Source organism: Gorilla gorilla, chromosome 12 (genome assembly GCF_029281585.2).
Source record: "Gorilla gorilla gorilla isolate KB3781 chromosome 12, NHGRI_mGorGor1-v2.1_pri, whole genome shotgun sequence".
Lineage (NCBI taxonomy): Eukaryota > Metazoa > Chordata > Mammalia > Primates > Hominidae > Gorilla > Gorilla gorilla.
Window position 1 is genome coordinate 47,817,190 of NC_073236.2, and position 21,372 is coordinate 47,838,561.

At 41.6% G+C, this 21,372-nt stretch overlaps 1 protein-coding gene across 2 annotated transcripts in view; it reads left to right on the forward strand.

Annotated features, from left to right (window-relative positions):
- The first annotated feature begins 5,491 nt into the window (after window positions 1-5,491).
- LOC101146691 (LIM and senescent cell antigen-like-containing domain protein 1) overlaps window positions 5,492-21,372 on the forward strand; it is a 30,054-nt gene continuing 14,173 nt past the window's right edge. The window contains exons 1-2 of one of the 2 annotated variants that reach the window (XM_063695695.1): window positions 5,492-5,892; window positions 10,238-10,397. In XM_063695695.1, coding sequence (XP_063551765.1) covers window positions 5,711-5,892; window positions 10,238-10,397 — 342 coding nt within the window. In that variant the 5' untranslated portion in view covers window positions 5,492-5,710. The remainder of the gene's footprint in view (window positions 5,893-10,237; window positions 10,398-21,372) is intronic. The other variant, XM_063695696.1, reaches the window with a different exon arrangement.

Sequence of the window (21,372 nt, forward strand, 5' to 3'; positions counted from 1 at the left end):
CAGACCAATGTCTTTGAGAGTTTGCCAGACATTTCCTTGTACTAGTTTCATAGTTTAAGATCTTAGATTTAAGTCTTTAATTCATTTTGATTTGATTTTTGTTTATGGTGAGAGGTAGGGGTCTAGTTTCATTCTTCTGCATTATGAATATCCAGTTTTCCCAGCACCATTTATTGAAGAGACTGTGTTTTCCTCAGTGTACGTTCTTGGCACTCTTGTGGAAAATGACTTCACTGTAGGTGTGTGGATTTTGTTTCTGGGTTCTCTATTCTGTTCCATTGGTCTATATGTCTGTTTTTATGCCAATACCATGCTGTTTTGGTTACTATAGCTCTCCAGTATAATTGGAAATCAGGTAATGTGATTCCCCCAGTTTTGTTCTTTTTGCTTAAGATAGCTTTGGCTATTCGGGTGTTTTGTGACTCCACATAAATTTTAGAATTTTTTGTTCTTCTCTTCTCTTCTCTTTTTTCTTCACTTTTCTTTCACAGAGTCTTACTCTGTCACCCAGGCTGCTCTGACGCAGTCTCTGCTCACTGCAACCTCTGCCTCCCGGGTTCAAGCGATTCTCCTGCCTCAAGCCTCCTGAGTAGCTGGGATTACAGGCACCCGCCACCATGCTGTTCTGTGCGGGAGATGCCTGAGGGGGGAAGAAAAACACACACACAATACCTTTAAGGGTAAACAAGCTTTATCCCACGTAAATGGCAATGCAGATATAATAAACAAATGATATAATAAACAAATTGCAATGAAAAGGGGAGAAGGGAAAAGATATATATATATTTTTTTTTACACTCACCAAACTATGGAGGATTCATCACCAGACCGGGAAGCAACAGCCTGTGCTCCAGAGTCAGCCACTGGTCCATGCACAGCGAGGGAAGGTCTCATGAAGTTTCGGTGCAGTCTGGGACTCTAGCTGTTTTTGTAACAAGCTGTTTGGCATGAGACCCAGTCATGAGTGCCCTTCGTGACTGGGCTTAAGGAACACAAAAAGGTCACAACTTGTTTTTGCGATTGTCTATTGTTTTTTAATAACTAACGTGTAAGAATAGATTGAAATAGAGATTTCTCTGAAACAGCGCTGGATGAATGCCTCAAGGGGCTCACTCAACCTGTTTCAGGACTTAGTGACCATTGTTTGTGTCCATGTTCAATTGAGTTCAAATTTAATATTTAACTTTTCCTCCACACACATGCCCGGCTAATGTTTTGTGTTTTTAGTAGAGACAGGGTTTCATCATGTTGGCCAGGCTCCTGGCCAAATCTCAAACTCCTGACCTCAGGTGATCCACCCGCCTCAGCCTCCCAAAGTGCAGGGATTACAGGCATGAGCCACTGCACCTGACCACCACCTAAACTTTCCATGGCCACACTGTTATAGATCCTTATTCACGACATACAAACAACCTTGTTCACTCAGCACTGGGCACCAAACTATGTACTGTATAGTCATAGAAGCAGAGGCTATGACTTTTATTCATTCATTCATTCATTCATTCATTCAGCAGATTGTAGTATCTTCTACTGATGGTGGGCTGGATACTTCTTAGGCACCACATTGGGCCTATTGCATCATGGGCTCATAGTAAAAGTTCCATATGTCCAGGAATGATGTAAAGCCAACAATGGAATAATGCGAGCAACTATTTTTCTAGAAGAAATAGACTTTACCAGAATGCCAAAATGGGCTGCTAAAGGAAGGGCAGCCCATCAGTGCTGTCACCAGCTCCTGAAACCCCGGGGCCTGTTTACTCCCACCATTGCAGTGGAGGACATGTCTGAGCCTCCTGCTTGGCTTTAACCCCCACATTAGTTCCTTTGTTGTTTCAGTGTAAGTAGCTTGGGTAATGTGCAGAGAATTTCTTTGCCTTGTATTATTACGAGAATCAACTGGTTGGGTCATCAGTTCCTAGGGAGAAGCTAATGGGAAGGTGATCTATAGAGTGTGATAGAAGACAATCTAACTTTCTTGCTGCGTCTTTTCTTCCTTCAGAACGTCAGCTTCTCTTTTCCCTCCCAACTCCCAGTAGGATATTTCTGATTGAAAGAAAGGCCAAGAGGAGAGAATGAGATCTAGCAAAATTGTAAACAAAGGAACAGAGCCACAAACCTGTTTTACATTCATATAAAATGATACATTGATTGATTAAACAGTTTTAAAATATCTTCATAGTATATGGTACCTTTGATCATAAAACCAGGTCATGTTAAGGTGACCTCTATTGAAGAGTTCTATTTAGGGTTACTGTGTGCCAACCACCCTCATTAAAATAGTCACAGATGTAAGTAGAGGAAACCAGATAAAAGGAAAGATCTCTATCTGCTTCCCGTAGTAATCCTTACATAGCGTAACTTGAGTTAAGAACAGCCAGATGGAAGAGGTAATGGCGCAAGGTGTGGGGAAACAGAGCAGAGCTTCTCTCCTCTGGGAGCAGCACCCTCCCAGCACCTCCATATGTTCAGCAACCAAGAAGTTCCCCTAAACTCTGTCCTATTGAGTTTTTATGGAGGCTTCTTTTCATAGGCATGATTGATTTGATCATTGACCACTGGTGATTATCTAAATCCCCAGCTCCTCTCCCTTCCAAGGGGTTGGGGCTGGAGCTGAAAGTTGCAGCCTTCTTATTGCATGGTTGATTCTCCAGCAGCCACCCCCACACCTGTCACATTAGCCTACAAAAGACACTTACCACTTCAGAGAGTCCAAGAGTTTTAGGAGTCCTGTGCCAGGAAATGGGGGCAGAGACCAAGAATAGATTTATTATTAAAAGTCACAATATGACAGGCAGTTTCTTTAAAACTTAAGCATTCACTTACCATACAACTCAGCAATTTTACTGTTGGGCATTTATCCCAGAGAAATAAAAATATATTCAATACAGAAATTTCTATAGTTTCATTCACAGTGCCACAAATTGGAAGGAAAGTACTTAAATGCCCTTCAGCAGGTGAACAGTGAAACAAACTATGCATCCATGTCATGGAATACTACTTGGCAGTAAACAAGAGCAAACTGTGGACATGTGGAGCAACTTGGATTGGTCTCAGGGCATTGTGCTGAATGAAAAGCCTTAAGATGTCACATGAACGATTCCATTTGGTAACATTCTTTAAATAACAGAATCATATAAATGAAAAACACATGAGTGGTTGCCAGAGGTTAGGAGTGTTGGAGTGTGCAGAGGTATGTGATGGTCAGAGATAACATGAAAGAGAAGTCTGTGGTGATGGAATAGTCCTGTAACTTGATAGAGGCTGTTGTTACAGGAAGCTGCTCATGTGATGAAATGACAGAGACCCGCACACATGCATTGCTGCAATGTCAGATTCCTGGTTTTGCTCCTGTACTGTAGTCACGTAAGATGTGAGCACTGGGGAGACTGTGAGGGAGAATTCTGAGCAGAAGGCTCACGTGGCTTCCTGCCTCCTACCATGCCACCCCCACCGGATGCATTAAATTTCTGGTCTGAGTCAGCCTGCCTCTGTCCTCATCCATCTGTCTGTCTGTCTCTTTCTTTCCCTCCCTCCCTGCCTCCTCACTGTTTCACATGGTCATTGTAAAAAAGAAACCTAAAAAATTAGGAAATGTAGATAAATTGAAAGGAAAAATTTTAAACCATGAGGTTGTTCCTTTCTTATTTAAATATGGTGGTTCCCTTGTTTCATCAGCCATAGGCTTTGGGCCTGGGCAGGATCTGTAGCCCACAGCCTTTGAGTTCTTGATCTATCCTCTGAGATTTTTAGGGTTCAAAGTAGAAAGACTTGGTCCCCTGCTTCCAGTCCTGTCTGGTACCCACTCCCTCTTCTTTTCTGGCTAACCATTGTGCTTCCCAGTAATTATGTTTAACATTTTCTCACATAGGGATTAACAACATAGGCTCTGGACTCAGAGTGCCTAGGTTTAAATCTTGACTCCACCACCTCCTTAGTAGTTATTCAGTCTCTTTGTGCCTCAGTTTCTTCATTTGTAACTAACACCTATCTCAGAAGCCGTGGGAAGGATTAAGGGATGTGATAGGAAGCACTCACTGACTCTTGGATATCATTATTTATGGTTGTTACTTGGTGTCTCTGGCTGCATTTTGTTTATCGCTGCTGGTTCCGTGACTGTCCATCAGTGTGCCTTGTGCCTGTTCTGTAGATTTTATTTCACAGTCTCTTGGTTTTGGTGGGTGGCACACTGCCCTGAGAGGACGGGGACGTGAGAAAGATTCTGAGCCCTTTAGTTGTCTCTAGTGCTACATCATGATTGTCATCATTGCTGTAAACCAAAAAGTATATGAGACAAGTCTTACTCAATTTAGAACGTGTATTTTGCCAAAGTTAATGACGCACCCATGACACAGCCTCAGGAGGTCCTGACAACATGCACCCCGGGGTGGTTGGGGTACAGCTTGCTTTTATACATTTCAGGGAGACGTGAGACATAAATCAATATATGTAAGATGTACATTGGTTCAGTCCAGTAAGGTGGAACAATTCGAAGTAGGGGGTTTCCAGGCCAGAAGTAGATAAGAGACAAAAAGTTGCATTCTTTTGAGTCCTTGATCAGCCTTCCGATGAATACACAATTGTGTCTGGCTCAGTGAACCTACATTTTTACATGAACAATAGGGTAGAGGAAGCAATCAGTTATGCATTTGTCTCAGGTGAGCCTCAAAGGGATGACTTTGAGTTGTGTCTGTCCTTTTTCCATAAGGAGTTTTCTTGCGGGCAAATGGTGAGGGAGGGATGTAGGTTGTTATCTTTGTAGCTATCTTATTTAGCAATAAAACAGGAGGCAAGTTTGCCTGACGTAGTTTCCAGCTTGACTTTTTCCTTGGCTTAGTGATTTAGTTTCCTTTCGCATTGCTAACTCAATCACAGGAGACAGGAGTGTGGACTGAATATAGCAAGAATGCCAAAGTATGTAACAGCTTCCTTAGTCATGATAGAGACTGAGAAACATCGGCTCACCTAAGCTTTGAGGTTAGCTGGAGTCCAGTAGAAGAGTTATAACTAAACACCGGCTCTTGTCTGTTTCCACTTGTGCCCATTCATTGAAGCTGAGATTGGACTGTGACTATGTACCAGTAGCAAAGGTGATAGAAGTCAAACATAGCTCTTAGTTTTAGGGGCTCATGGCCTCCTGGGGAAGGGACCCATCGGGCATAGCTGGCAGTCATGGCCAGGGTTGTGGAAGCCCAGGTCCGGGCAGGGTTCAAATGCTCCTCAGAGTGTGCCAGCAGCCTCAGCCTCAGGGAGAGCTTGTCAGGGGATGTTTTACAAGGTCTCCAAAAGCCTCTTATGCCCTCCAGAGTGAAAAGCATGGCATTGTTGATGAAGTCTTGTGGCAAATATGCAAGGCACGTGTGGGTATTTCTTTCTCTTGGAGGCTTACAAGGTAGCCCCGGTCTCCTGGTGCAGTGTTTATAGCATAGTCCACTGGGACTGCCGCTCTGACAAAGACTGTGTCACTACTTTGTGGAATGTTTTTTTAGAACTTCCAGAATGCCTCAGTAAATCCTGACTGCCATGTAACTGTGTACTGTGCTGCTGAGCTCTTAACATGAAGCAGCAGCAGTGACCCTGGTGGGCCAGGCTGACGTGCGTGGGAACAGGGGGAGTGACCCTGGCTGGGAAGCAGGGAGGCCTGGATATTGTTTCTCCTGGCTCTGTGTCTTGCCATTCTCGTCCCTGTGCTCAGAGCTCTCAAGCACCCACGATGGCCTTCTCAGGCCGAGCGCGCCCCTGCGTTATCCCAGAGAACGAAGAAATCCCCCGAGCAGCCCTTAACAGTGTCCATGAGGCCAATGGGACCGAGGACGAGAGGGCTGTTTCCAAACTGCAGCGCAGGCACAGTGACGTGAAAGTCTACAAGGAGTTCTGTGACTTTTATGCGAAATTGTGAGTGTCTCCTCTCCTGGAGTGCCCTCTTCCAGGTCCAGCGTTCTTGGCTGTGTCTGTTCAGGAGCCATCCTGAGCTGGCCCATACAATTTTATTGACTGGACTTTGGGTGGGAGTTTTCCAGGGTGGTAGGGCTCTGAGGGGCTCGCAGCGCAGCATGTTTAGGGAGACAGGAGACTGCCTTGTCGGTAAGACATGCAGCGACATGCAGATGGGAGGGAGGTGCTGCCCTCACTGTGAGAGCATGGCGGCCCCATCTTCAGTAGGTTCCTGATCACTTGGTAACTAACTGCATTTTCATCATGTCATCCGCAAGGGAGGCTTAGTGTTGTCATTGTCAGTAATTACGTTAGAAAAATTCTGCAGTCTAAAACGGCCCAAAGATAAGGGGCAGATGGGTTGGAACAGTGAAAAAAACAAATTACAGACTGTTGGTAAAGATAAAGATAAATATTTTTGTTTTGTGTAATAATCAACAATTTGAAGTAAGCTAACTGGGTTTCTTAATTGAATGAATAAATATATATATTGTATAAGTAGCAAATCAATACACATATAGAACATACTGTTAACTCTAAAAAGCTAGGCTAATTTATATTATTAAATAGGTTTTAGCAAACACATTTTTTAAAGAAAATGCAGAGTAGCCATCAGACCAGCTCAAGATTATTGACCTCATTCAAAGTTGTGAGCTTAGAATTACTGCATATCCCCAATTTGTCAAGTAAGAGTTAATGAGAATTTAACTGACCCGGTTCTCTACTTCCATAATCCGTGCTCTGTGGTACAGATGTCACTTATCTTCACAACTCACAGAGAGCTCTGTTTGACAGTAACTGGGGAATTGTAATAATACAGTAACCAATATTTTAACTGCTTGGTGAACTCTCAAGAAGATTTTTGGATTTATACATTGCTGCATTTTAGGACCAAACAATTTGTTTTGCATACTTGAATAATGGAAAGCAAGATATCAGTTGTGCTGTGTGAGGTTGATTTGTGGAAGTAGATCAGCTTCATCAGTCATGCCTGGCCTGACTTTTACATATAAATATCTATCTATCTATAGATAGATAGATAGATAGATAGATACTCCCCCACTTACATATTTCTTGTCATTAACACTTTTTAGTGAAAATCTTTTTCTGAAAAATTAGCTAATTAATTATAACTAATCTGATGGTAGCTATAACTGTCACTAATGACTTTTTTTAAAGTAATTTCTGTCATCTGTAGTATTAAATATAAAATCAACATTTAAAAAAAAAAACAACAGGCATTGTGCCAGAGGGTCAAAGGCAAAAGAGGAAAGGGAAGCCTGACTGGTTCAGGGGACAGCAAGGTGATTGTTCTGTTTCCTTTTTCCCCCTGCTTGTGGTGAAAAGGAATACTTCTTGCAAAATACATATTATATTACCTCTAAAACTAGCGGATTTTTCCTGTGTGTGGGAAGTAACTGTGTGCTTGTTTTTATGATGTATCTACCTATTTCCTAATTCTACTTGAGTATTTGAACTTAAGTAGAAACAATCTATATTATAATGAGTTTAAACTGGTCAGTGATAATCAAACATTTTAATCTAAGGGCCTCTTAACACTCTTAAAAACTATTAAGGTTCCCAAAGAACTTTCATTTATCAGTATTTACCATATGAGAAATTGAAACTGGGAACAATTTAAAACACTTATTAATTCATTTAAAAACAACACTAAGCTTATTACGTGTTAATAATAGTAAATGTTAATATTAATGTTTTCATGAAAAATAACTGTTTTCCAAAATGGAAGAGGCTTAGAGGAAAGGATGGCATTGCGTTTCATTTTTGCAAATCTTGTTAATAAAAGTTTCTCAGATTTGTTTCTGCATTCAACCTATTACAGTCTATTGTTTTAGATGAAATATATGAAGAAAACATGGCCTCCCACAGAGATGTAGTTGGAAAAGAGAGGACTTTTCTGCCTCCTGAAAGGGTCATGGTGACGCTGACATTTTGAAAACGACTGATTTAGGTGATAATGATCCAGGACATTCTAGAATATTCTTTTTGGGCTTTTTTAGAGTCCCATTAAGATTGTTGAGGTTTGGTGAATCTTTTGAGAGGGTTTAGAATTAACAACAGCGCCATATATTTGAGCAGCATCTTACGGTTTCCAAATAGTTTAAAATACTTTTTCCTCAGAACAATAATGAGAACAGCACTGAGAATGACCAGGCAGATGTGGAGCTTACCGTGCTCCTTCATCCAGGAATACCTGTGGACTTGGTCAGAAAGAGGGAAGAAGCACAAACCCCTCCAGAGTTTTGTAAAACTGCCCCGATCATCTGGCTTACGGCAAAGCTGGACGATGATGAGAATTTTACAGATTTTTTCCCCAACCCACAGTAACTTTGAAATGACAAAATGGAAATTCATTTTAACATGAGGCTTAGGCCAGGTTTACTGAGCAGTGAAGCTGCTTCCCTTTCTCCCTTCCTTCCTTTTTTTTTGTGACATTTTATTCTGCATTCAAACCTGTTAAATAAAGTTGAGCTTTGACTGGTCTGAAGTGATGAACATGGTGTGTCTGCACGCAGTTATTTATGTCAAGGCTACAAAACAGGATGACTGTTTTGTGAAACATTTTGGGGAGGAAGGCAAAGGGAAAGTTGTCTTCCAGAGGTGTGGAGGGGAGTGAAGCAAGTAAGTGGAACCACTTTTGTTAAGGAAACAGCAAAACTTGGAAACCAATAGGGGCAAGGCAGTTAGTTACTCTGTTTATAGAATGGAGACTGTCTACCTGTCTGTCTCACTAGTTGGTTGTGAAAATTCAGGAGAACATTGGTAATAACTTCATGAAGTACATTGATTAAATATCTGGAAGGTCAGAAGCTGTACCAGGGAACTAGACACACAGGTGTAGAGCTCATGCTCTGGGTAGGCCTGTGAAAATAAACTTGCCAAAAATTGAAGGACCGCTTGGCATGGGGGACCTTCTCCATTTCTAGGACTTTTAAGAAATAAATAGGTCTTCACGTGAAATCCTCATCTAATTGTATGCCTGTCAAAGCCATGTTGCTTTTCTTTTCCTTTTTCTTTTTTGAAATGGAGTTTTGTTCTTGTTGTCCAGGCTGGAGTGCAGTGGTGAGATCTTGGCTCACTGCAACCTCCGCCTCTGAGGTTTAAGTGATTCTCCTGCCTCGGCCTCCCAAGTAGCTGGGACTACAGGCATGTGCCACCACACCCGGCTAATTTTGAATTTTTACTAGAGATGAGGTTTTACCATGTTGTTCAGGCTGGTCTCGAACTCCTGACCTCAAGTAATCCACTGTCCTCAGCCTCTCACAGTCCTGGGATTACAGGTGTGAGCCACTGCAGCCATCTGCCATGTTGCTTTCCTTCTTCCAAACTGCACACTGGTTAGAGCCTGAGATTATTTATTGAATGCCTTCTGTGTTTTAAGGTGTAGTGAGGCTACTGATGGGGGAATTTCCCATGTCACCAGCCACAACAGTGGTTACTTGACAACCTGGTGTCACTTTCCTAACCTATGAAACGTGGTGGTATCCCTGTCATGTCCTTTCAAGTGTTTGAAATTCGTGGTGTAATCTGTTTTGATTGACAGTGTGATTGTATGAGCAGGGGACCTGGATTTCTAGTCCTGTGCCTTCCTTTAACTAATTAGCCTTGTGATGTTGGTCTGATCCTTCCATCTCTGTGAACCTGTTTGCCATCTGTAAAATGATCTTTATTATGTAAAATTCTGTGATTTTAAGATACATTTTATAATATTGGTAATCAGGTTCATCTTACCGATTAGGTAACAGGACTGGGGCATCTTGGCTGGTTTTAAGGCTACTTAAGCAGTTGTTTTCCACAGGATTTAATCAAAGTGATAACCCGTGTCTAGGTTATATGACATGGCATTTAGTTGACATGCATTTTAGATTCTGTTCTCAGAAGGGAAAGAAACTGGCCTTGAGATGTTGACTTTTGGATATTTTAATTAAGCTACTTATTAAGCTATAAACCCAATTCCTTGAGAGCAGCTTATAACTTTCATCTCTGTCTCAGGTGCCTAACACATAGTAGGCACGCACTCATAGTATATTCAGCAAGAAGAATGCCAAAAATGTTAGAAACAGAATCAAAGTGGGACACCCTTACAGAGCCTCAGATGCTAGGGTAAAGAGGCTGAAGACTCTGAGTTCAGAGCATGTAAGGAACAAGCAAGAAATTGAGCTTTTTAGATAAAATAGGGTTTTTGTGATCAGATAGAATTTGCTGCTCGGTTCTTAGTGTTGTTTGATCTTCGATCTAAGAAGAGGCTGACGGTCTGCAACCTGCTGTTCTTTGTGTGTTACAGCAACATGGCCAACGCCCTGGCCAGCGCCACTTGCGAGCGCTGCAAGGGCGGCTTTGCGCCAGCTGAGAAGATCGTGAACAGTAATGGGGAGCTGTACCATGAGCAGTGTTTCGTGTGCACTCAGTGCTTCCAGCAGTTCCCAGAAGGACTCTTCTATGAGGTGAGTTGCACTGGACAAAAGCAGGGAGGTGCCATTCCCCGCCCTCCTGCTTCCTGCCCTTCTTTCCTGAGGCCTCCTCCTTCATGTTCAGTTTCATGATGAAAGACTGAAGTGCCAGATGCATGCCAGGTATTTGATAGCTGTGAGGTCAGAGGTGGCATCTCTATGGCCCATATGGGCAGTGGCGTGATTGGGACACCCTCACAGACCCTGCATTTGTATTGCTCAGTTCATTGTCCTATTTCAGAACCCAGAGTCCCTTATGACAGAGCCTTTCAGACCTAAGCAGCTCAGCTCCACATACAAAATTCTTTCCGAGTCTTCAGCCACACTCAGGCCCCCCACACACCTCACCCACTCTTGTCTCTGTGTCTTTCCCCCTTCTCAGAGGACCACTGGACCCACTCTGAAGGAGAGTGTGTGGTGTACGTCACCCCCTCCACAACTTCCCAGCCTCGAGCCAGGAACATCCATGCATTTATTTTCTAAGGAAAAAAAATAAGTATTTTAGAGAACTATGCTGTCTACATTTAGCTCTTCTGGGTGTCTATGTTCTTTTCCAAATATTTGTTTTTCTTGATCCTCGGGTGTTAGCATATGGTCTGCACTTCCTTTGTAGTGTGTTTGGTATTCTCAACATTACTGAAACCCCTTTCTCGTTGTTTTTTATTGTTTTGTTTTGTTTGAGACAAAGCCTCATTGTATAGCCCAGGCTAGAGTGTAGTGGCATGATTATAGCTCATTGCAGCCTTGAACTGCTAAGCTCAAGTGATCATCCAGCCTCAGCCTCCTGAGCAGCTGGAGCTACAGGCACGTGCCACCACGCCCAACTAATTTTATTTTTCATAGAAACGGAGTCTCCCTATGTTGCCCAGGCTGGTCTCAAACTCCTGGGCTCAGGTGATCCTCGGCCTCCCAAAGTGCTAGGATTACAGGCATGAACCACCATGTCTGGCCTACTGAAACTCCTTTCTCACAGTAAACATGTATTTTGGGGGATAATCTAGAGATGCTGACCCCAGGCTATAAATGACGGTGAGAGTGAGGTGTATGTGTGTGTTAGATCAAATAGGTAATTTACTTTTACCACCTTACTTCTTACATATGTGTACGTATATGCACATCTATATATGATAATATATGTATATAGAATTATTTTATAGCTGGAGATGGCTGCTCTTTGATTTCTTCTTTTGCCTAGCAGATTTTTACGTTTCCCTGTTATATAAACCATGCTTGAGCAAGGAAAGGTAGTTGACAAAGATCATTGGTAAGTCCATTGTATGCCATTCAGGCAGCATTTTCCCATAGAAACAAACATGAGAGTGGGGTTCCCAGGCCAGCCCACAGAAAAGCTGTTTACCCCATCATGGGTACATGAAATACAGGGCTAGCAAGTGTGTAATAATGTCAACTCGGAAACAGCTTTAAGGGTTTGGGTTAGGGAATGCTATTTTATTCACTAGCACACATTTTTTTAAGCTCCTATTGTGTCCCCAAAACACACATTCCCAACAACAAAAACCTTAGCACTGGAAAGAAGTTTTCGTTTTCTCTTTTCTTCTAGTTCTTTTTTTTTTTTTTTAACTTTATTTCTTTAGGCCTCCAAACATGCTCTATGTATCTTCTTACAGTTCTTCCTGTTCTTCCTGACTCCTTCCCTGGGCAGTGGGAATCTTTTGGGCAAGGATGATGGATTTAGGGATGGGCAAATGACAGTTGTGAAGATGGACAGGAGCAGGAGAGGCCAATGTACCACAGCAGAAGAGGGCAGGAGAGGAGCTCCAGAGGTGTGAATGGAGGCATCAGGCATAGAGACCCCCTACTGAGGCTATAGGTAGATTGTGATGAGCTGGTGAGGAGAAGGAATAGGAAATCCCTAGGTGCTGCAGCAGCAAGAAGAGAGGGCATTTGCTGGTGGTGGTGGTGGTGAGCCATGACTCAGTTCAGGTAAAGGGACCTGAGGACCTGCTTCTACCTCGGCACCGTGGAGGCCTGCGGGGACTATGGCAAGGAAGGAGGTGAGACTCCCAAGGCACATTGAAGGGAATTCTGGAAAGCTGGCTTGGAGAGAGCATGGTCTTCTCACTATATGAATCCCTTCTTTATCCCTCCCTTCTTTTTTTTTTTCTCCTGTAGTCCAGAGAGGTTGAAATGTCTGATAACATAGCAGGTTTGCGACATGAAAGAGATGAGAACCTAGCTGGTCTCCTAGTATCCAACACAATATTCTTTCCCTTACATATTCTTTTTAAATATAAGATATTTTTATTGAAATGGGCGATTATGACAAAGGCCTTAGGAGAGCTCGGTCCAGGGCAGCAATAGAGAAGAACTCAGAGAAAAAGACAGGCTTTGTTTTTCCAAACATTTTCCTTATATCCCTGGCTTGCTGTTTCCCCTGTGAGCACCGTGGAGCTCCAGCCTTCCGTCACCTTCTTTCTCCCATTTTGCCTGTGACTTAGGAACGAACATGATGGTTAAGCTACCTTCATTAAGCAGCACGACCACTTCCTGAGCTCCTGCTGCCGCATTTAGGCCCTGTCAGCTGTGAGGCCACTGGTGCTGAGTCAGAGGGAAAAGCTCAGAACAGCCTTGAGCAGCGAAGAATAAAGTGTGACTCATCTCGTCCTGCCCACCCCTCACACTGGACTATAAATACCCTCCCTGGGTCTGTGTGCTGTTATTCCAAAAGATGCGATGAATACCCAGAACTAGGCTATTCATGGGCTGTTGCCCAGTTCAAGCTCTATTGGGTCCTGAGGAAGATTACTATCTTGGCTACATTGTTTATCATTAAAACCAGCCCAGGGATGTGTAAACCTGCATCTGGAGAATAAGACATTTCTTTTTGGTTAAATGATATTAGAGAAAAAAAACTATCCAAGGCTGCTAACAAATAATCTTCACTTTCAATTATATCCAGCAATAAGTTGTTCTCCAGAAAAGAAAGCTTGGAAACTTACCCAGTTTGCCTTCCATTTGGGACATGACTGATGTGCTTCAGTCTTTGTATAATAAATGCATCTTCGCCACTCTGTATCTTTGTTATTGCTTTTGTCTCGTTATCAGAACAACTTCCTTCCCTGATTTCCACAGCCTCTATTTTTTCTTTTCTCTAGAAGACTAGTTAGGAAGACTTAGAGGTGGGGTCTGTGCACTCGCTTCCCCTTGAAAATGTGATTTACTTTTATGGTAGAACTTTCTGGTACTTTGAATTAAATAGGACATTCTCTTCCCTTTGGCCACAGAGGCAAGTATAGAATGAGATCCTTGTTTCCTAACCACTTACCAGAACATATATCTGCAGAAATAAGCACCAGTATTTCTGTCTCAACTACAGTTTCTCTTTTTTTCTTTCTTTCTTTTCTTTTTCTTAAGACAGGGTCTTACCGTGTTACCCAGGCTGGAGTGCAGTGGCACAATCGTGGCTCACTGCAGCCTTGACTTCCTGGGCTCAAGCAATCCTCCCACCTCAGCCTCCCTAGTAGCTAGGACTACAGGCACACACCACCACAGCCAGATAATTTAAAAAATTTTTTTTGCAGAAACAGGGTCTTGCCCTGTTGCCCAGGCTGGTCTCGAACTCCTGAGCTCAAGTGATTAGATGCCATTTCCCCAGGGAAATACCCTTTCAACCCAGAGGCCCTAACGCTAACTATAGTGGTTCCTAAATCTTTGTGACATCCAGCATTATCTCCAGTAAAAGAAGTATTTTAATTTTTCCCATAAGAAAATACTTTTGGGAGTGGTGGAGCCAACAGTTAGAAGAGTGATTTAAGTCCAGGAAGTATTGCAGAGTGGGATGGACTGAACCAAGGACTAGGGACCTGGTGTGCAGCTGATTAACCCTGACTTAATACATGCTCAGGGCTGGGTTCTTTGTTGGTGCTTCACATTTCTCTCTCCTTAGTTTGGATTTCACAAATGTGTTCCTTTTTTCCCATCACAAAATGCATTAACAGTAAAGACCCATTTTTTTAATTTTTAATTTTTGTTTTTATTTTTTTTGAGACGGAGTTTCACTCTTGTTGCCCAGGATGGAGTGCAAATGTGCGATCTTGGCTCACCGCAACCTCCACCTTGCGGCCTCAAGTGCTTCTCCTGCCTCAGGCTCCCAAGTAGCTGGGATTACAGGCAGGCACCACCATGCCCAGCTAATTTTGTATTTTTAGTAGAGACGGGGTTTCTCCATGTTGGTCAGGCTGGTCTCAAACTCCCGACCTCAGGTGATCCGCTCGCCTCGTCCTCCCAAAGTGCTGGGATTACAGGAGTGAGCCACTACGCCTGGCCAGGAAAGACCCGTTTATGATGAGTAGTCTTGTAGCAAGATGTTTTACAAAGAGGTTTCTTCACTCATTTACTCTGATTATTCAGGAAGGCAGAAACTGAAATGGAAGACACTTCCAACCAGCACATCTGTTTATCTGTGGATCCACTCACTTCAAGGCAGTTTATGACAAACCAGTGTAAAGTACCAAATGAAGATTTGCAACTTTGCACTTGACTGGAAATGAGACTTTCAGCTGGTTTCCAGTTCTGAGCTTACTTGAAAGCAGCTCAGAATAATTGTTTCTTCCCCTAAAGGGAATATTTACAGAACTCCAAAACTTAAAACAGTTAGAGCCATTCTTGGAGCTCATCTTCCCCCACACAAAGCAACCCATTTCCACAAGCGGTGGGACCCCAGGGTTCTTAAGGCATTTTGTTTATAAACAATTTGGACCATACTAATTTGGACCATTAATATTTCTAACAGGCTTATTGTATTCGTTGTTTAAATCAGTTTGGGGATGTAATGTGTAGTTACCTAGAAAGGCTATATTTATAGAAATTTAATTCTTCCCAATTTATGATTCTTGATTTTTAAAAAATTTTATATTCTAGAGTTTTACTTTGGATCAACTTCTGGCCTTTCTCTCAGGCTCAAAAGTTGAGCTATACTATGTTTGATCATTTCTACACACTGTAGAAAAGAGGCAGCTCATTATAGCAGAAGTTCTCCACCTGGAATTAACAGTAGTTGTGACACTGGAGAAGCATAGCCCAGAGTGCAAGAGATTTGCAGGATGAATGGTGGCAAGGAAATCTATTTCTAAGTCCTCCTATTCTGGTTTTGAAGGACTCAATTTCTGGATCCTTTTCTCTTTGCCTGAAAACATATTTATATTCACAATAGTACTTCTCTCACATTGCAAAAGAAAGAAATCTCAAATCTTACTATCATTAATTGCTCCAGGATACCCATGAAAAAGGATTAGTTAGGGAGTGCTGAAACCCATAAGGCTTAGTCTTTCCCTGCCTTATGTATTTTCTCGTTAAGGAGAAGCTTGGCTTTAGGAACTGTGTTGGATATTCTGTATTCAGGTACAGATATGCACGCCCCTTAACCACAGGGAAATGTCTGAGAAAGGTGTCATTAGGCAAGTTCATTGTTGTGCAAACATCAGAGAATGTATTTAACAAACCTAAGTGTCATAGCCTACAACACATCTAGTCTATATGGTATGGCCTGTCCCTCCTAGGCTGCAAACCTGTACAGCATGTTACTATACAGAATACTGCAGGCAGTTGTAACACAATGGTGAGTATTTGTGTATCTAAAAGTATCCAAGCAGAAAAAGTACAGTAAATATACCATATACCATGGTAGTATATATGGTCCATTGTTGACAGAAATGTTATCTGGCGGATGACTGCATATGCTGAATTTAGAGACGTAGGCAGTAGTTACAACAGCTTTCCTTATTTATTTATTTATTTATTTTTATTTTTTATTTATTTTTTTTTTTTGAGATGGAGTTTCGCTCTGTCGCCCAGGCTGGAGTGCAGTGGTGTGATCTTGGCTCACTGCAACCTCCGCCTCCTGGATTCAAGTGATTCTCCTGCCTCAGCCTCCTCAGTAGCTAGGAATCCAGGCGCATGCCACCACATCTGGCTAATTTTTGTATTTTTAGTAGAGACAGGTTTCACCATGTTGGTCAGGCTGGTATGGAACTCCTGATCTCATTATCTGCCCACCTCGGCCTTCCAAAGTGCTGAGATTACAGGCATGAGCCACTGCGCCCAGCCAACAGCTTTCCTTTTAGGACTTAGCCTTTTTCATCCCCTGACTAATTTCAGAAGAATTTATCCATTTTAAGGGAAAGCTCTGGGAGAGCAAAGCAAAGAGCATTGGTAAGAAGTTGTGAATGAGGTGGATAGAAAACACAAACCATTTTCCCTCTGCTTGCACACCACAACAATCAACACAAGTTCTTCTGTGACCAAACGTGTGGGAATTTTTCACCACACGCCAAGCAATCAATCAGTTCTGCAGTGGACACCAGCTGGGCGTTCTCCAGTTCAATTCCCACACTATCTACCTGGAGACTACAGATTGAGGGGCAGCCCCAGGACTGTCCTCCTTCTGATGCCAATTGAAAGCCCCAGAATGCTTCACCTGTCCTTCTGGCTGACATGCTCTGTAAATTGGGAATCCCACAGCCTCCTCTTCTGGTTCTATTAATTTGCTGGAGCAACTCACAGAGCTCAGGGAAACACTTTTACTGTTTTATTATTAGTATTATGTTTATTTGTTTGTTTTGAGACAAAGTCAAGCTCTGTCACCTAAACTGGAGTGCAGTGGAACAATCACAGTTCACTGCAGTCTCCATCTCGTGGACTCAGGCAGTCTTCCTGCCTCAGCCTCCCCAGTAGCTGGGACTATAGGCACATGCTACCATGCCTGGCTCTACCAGTTTATTATAAACAATATTACCAGCCAGGCACAGTAGAGCACACCTGTAATCCTAGCACTTTGAGAGACTCAGGTGGGAGGATTGCTTGAAGCCAGGAGTTCAAGAGCAGCCTGGACAACATAGTGAGATCCTGTCTCTACAAAAAATAACAAAATTAGCCAGGCATGATGGCACACACAGTCCCAGCTACTTGGGAGGCTGAGGTGGGAAGATCATTTGAGCCTAGGAGTTGGAGGCTACAGTGAGCTATAATGCCACTGCACTCCAGCATGAAAAACAGGGCAAGACCATTTCTGAAAAAAAAAAAAATAATAATAATAATAATAAAATAAATTTTTAAAAAGGATATTACCAAGGATACAGATGAAGAGATACGTAGGGTGAGGTATACAGGGGAAGGTGGTCAGAGCTTCCACACCTTCTCTGGCTGCACCACCCTCTGGGAAACTACACTGTGTTCAGCTATCCAGAAGCTGTCTGCACCCTGTCCTTTTAAATTTTTACCAAGGCTTCATTATGTAGGCATGATGAATTAAACACTTGGCCACTGGTGATCAACTTAACCTTTAGCTCCTCTCTGCCTTTCCTGAAGGCTGGAGGGTGGGGCTGAAAACCCCAACCATCCGATTCTGCCTTGGTCTTTCTGGTAACCAGTTCCATCCTAAATGTACCTAGGGGCTGCCAGTCAGGAGGCACCTCATTAACATATATAAAGACATCACTTTTAAGATTCCAAGGATTTTAGGAGCTGTATGCCAAGAAACTGGGAGGAAGACCAAATATGTATTTCACAATGTCACAGTGAGGGTATGCCATGAGCTAGAACAAACAGACCAAAGCAGTATTGCTTTTTGACTCTTGGGAGGCCCTAGAGGTTAAGCAACTTGCCCAAGACCACACAATGAGTCTTTCAGCCAGATTTTGAATGCAGGCAGTCTGGATCCATGGTCAGTGTTCTTGACTCCTACTTGTCTTGTTAAAAGATGTTTCCAAATTATAGTTAATCCTAATTTTATTTTATCGTATACAGTGATTATATTTTCAACCTTCTAAAAATATATATATATATATATATACTACTGGGCTACTTTTTTGTGTTTTTATGCAATATACATCTTTCTCTTTCATTTAATACAGAATAAAAGTTGATCATTTCTATTTAAATTAATGGAGTTATTTATGAGTTTTTACACAGTCGTCTTATGGTATCCACAGAGGATTGGTTCCAGGACACCTCCTCCACCCCATTCCCACCTCACCCTCAGAGCTTACCAAAATCTTTGAATGCTCAAGTCCCTGATATAAAATGGTATACTTACTTGCATATAACCTATGCACATCCTCCTGTATACTTTTCATTATCTCTAGATTACTTAAACAATAGCTAATAAAATGTAAATGCTATGTACATAGTTGTTATACTGTGTTTTTAAATTTGTATTATTTTTATTTTTCTATTGGTATTTTTTATTGTTTGGGGTTTTTTCTTCCACATTTTTTTTATCCTTGGTTGATCGAATCCAAGGATGCAGACCCAGCAGATACAGAAGGCTGTTTTGTGGTCATTTTGTTTTTTTGTTTCTAACTGACATAATAATTACACACATGGGGCACAGTGTGATGTTTCAATACATGTATACGTTGTGTAAAAATCAAATCAGGGTATTTAACGTATCCATCACCTTGTACATTTATAATTTCTTTGTCGTAAGAACATTCAAAATACCTCTTTTCTAGCTATTTTGAAATAGCTATTTTGAAATATTTTGAAATGCAATATATTATTAACCAAAGTCACTCTACTGTGCAATAGAACACTAGAACTTATTCGTCCTAACTGTAACTTGGTACCCATTGACCATCTTCTCCCCATCCCCTCCACTCCATTCTCCCCAGCCTCCAGCAACCTCTATTTTACTCTCTATTTCTATGAAATCAGCCTCTTTAGATTCCACATATGAGTGAGATCATGTAGTATTTGTCCTTCTGTGCTTATTTCACTTAATGTAATGTCCTACAGGTTCATCCATGTCCCCACAGATGACAGGATCTCATTCTTTTTTATGGCCAAAGAGTACTCCGCTGGGTATATGTACCATATTTTTTTAATCCATTCATCCGCTGATGGAAAGTTAGGTTGCTTCCAAATCTTGGCTATTGTGAATAGTGCTGCAGTAAACATGAGAGTGCAGATATCTCTTCCACATACTGATTCCATTTCCCTTGGATATATTCCCAGCAGTCAGATGGCTGGATCATATGGTAGTTCCATTAATTACTGCTAAAAGCTAAACATCAGATTTTTATACGTATAGGTGGCATACATTCATCAGAAATATATCGCGCTTCATAAATACTTGTACTTTTGGCTGCACATTATAATGTAGTATGGCATAGTATTGAGTAATAGCACATCAATTTATTCTCTTCTGTTAATAAACTTTAAAAACCAAATACATTAATCTGGGCAAGGTAGTGTGTGCCTGCAATCCCAGCTACTCAAGAGGCCGATGTAGAAGGATCACTTGAGCCCAAGCGTTCAAGACGGGCCTGAACAACATAGCAAGAACTAGTCTAAAAACAAAAAGATACATTAAATATATTACAGCTTATTCATTTGAATTAAAAAGTGAAAGCTGGACATAGTAGCTCACACCTGTAATCCCAGCACTTTGGGAGGCCAAAGGCGGGAGGATCACTTGAGGTCAGGAGTTTGAGACCAGCCTGGCCAACATGGTGAAACCCCATGTCTACTAAAAATACAAAAATTAGCTGGACATGGTGGCGGGTGCCTGTAATCCCAGCTACTCAGGAGGCTGAGGCAGGAGAATTGCTTGAACCCAAGAGGCAGAGGTTACAGTGAGCCAAGATTGTACCACTGCACTCCAGACTGGGCAACAGAGTGAGACCGGGAAAAAAAAAAGTTATCTTTCTAGGAGAAAATCTGCTTTGGTTGGTTCAACAGTAAGAACTGACTTTGCCAGTTAAGCTGTGGTAGATATGTTCACTAAATTGGATGAACTAAATCTATAGCCATAATTTGAGGAAATTGAGTTGACAACTGATACATTAAAAATGGATATCATTAAAAATGGATTTTAATAATCAAACAGTGTATGACTTTTGGCATATAACTTGTAAGGAGCTCAAAGACTCAAGGGGAGACATTACTATAACATTTCTCACAAGTTAGTAACATGAAAAAGGCTTCTTAGCATTTCTATATTAAAAAAAAAAAGCAACACCCAAAATAGAAAATAGACCTAGAATTAATATTGAACCTGAGTCTTCTAGTGGAAAGCCATATTGATGCATGAGATACATGAAATAATTGTGGGAGGAAAGGGCAGCCCTACTCATTTCACTATCACTAAGATATGCTTTTCAAGTAAACAGATAGTATTAAAAAATTAATGTTTATGTCTTGCTTGTCCTATACTAATCATTCTAATGATAATACAGAAGAAAATAAATGTTAACCTTTACAGCCTTATGGATTCAGAAAGCACATTTTAAAATTTCATGTTATATATATTTTTAAATTGCAGAAAAGTATGATAGGGTGATCAGTTAAAGACAAGTACAAAAACATACTAGGATAAAATTGGAGCACATAAAATGAAAACAGTTCAAGAAATGAAAGATGTAAAAATCTTGGCTGTTAAGAGAATGTTTTTTAATGGATTTTGGTCATTTTAAAATGTGCTAAGGCTGAGCGTACTGGCTAACGCCTGTGGTCCCAGTGCTTTGAGAGACTGAGGTGGGAGGATTGCTTTGGGCCAGGAGTCCAAGAACTAGCCTAGGCAACATAGCAAGACTCCCATTTAAAAAAATAATAAAATACAATGTGCTAGAATATTTGCCCTTTGTAAATATTTGAGGTTACAGTGAGAATTACAGATATCGACCTGAAAAATGTGGGAGGAGAGTTGTATGTATGTGCATATTTTCTGGAGGGAGAGGTGATCCATAGCTTTCATCAGATTCATTAAAGGCAGGGTATTTGAGCCAGAAAACAATTCAGCACAGTCAGAGGCCAGGTCACCAGTCCCTGTAGGTGTACTGTTCAATCTAGCCTCTACTTATTCCGTATGTCTTTCCTGTACCAACATGTAGATGTATGGATGGTGCAAAAGAGTATCTGCTTTTTAAAATCCCAGTAGAGTTATAAATTCTTAGAGTAGAACTCTTAGTTTAGAAACATCTTTCCTGTATATCTTCATCAAATAATTATA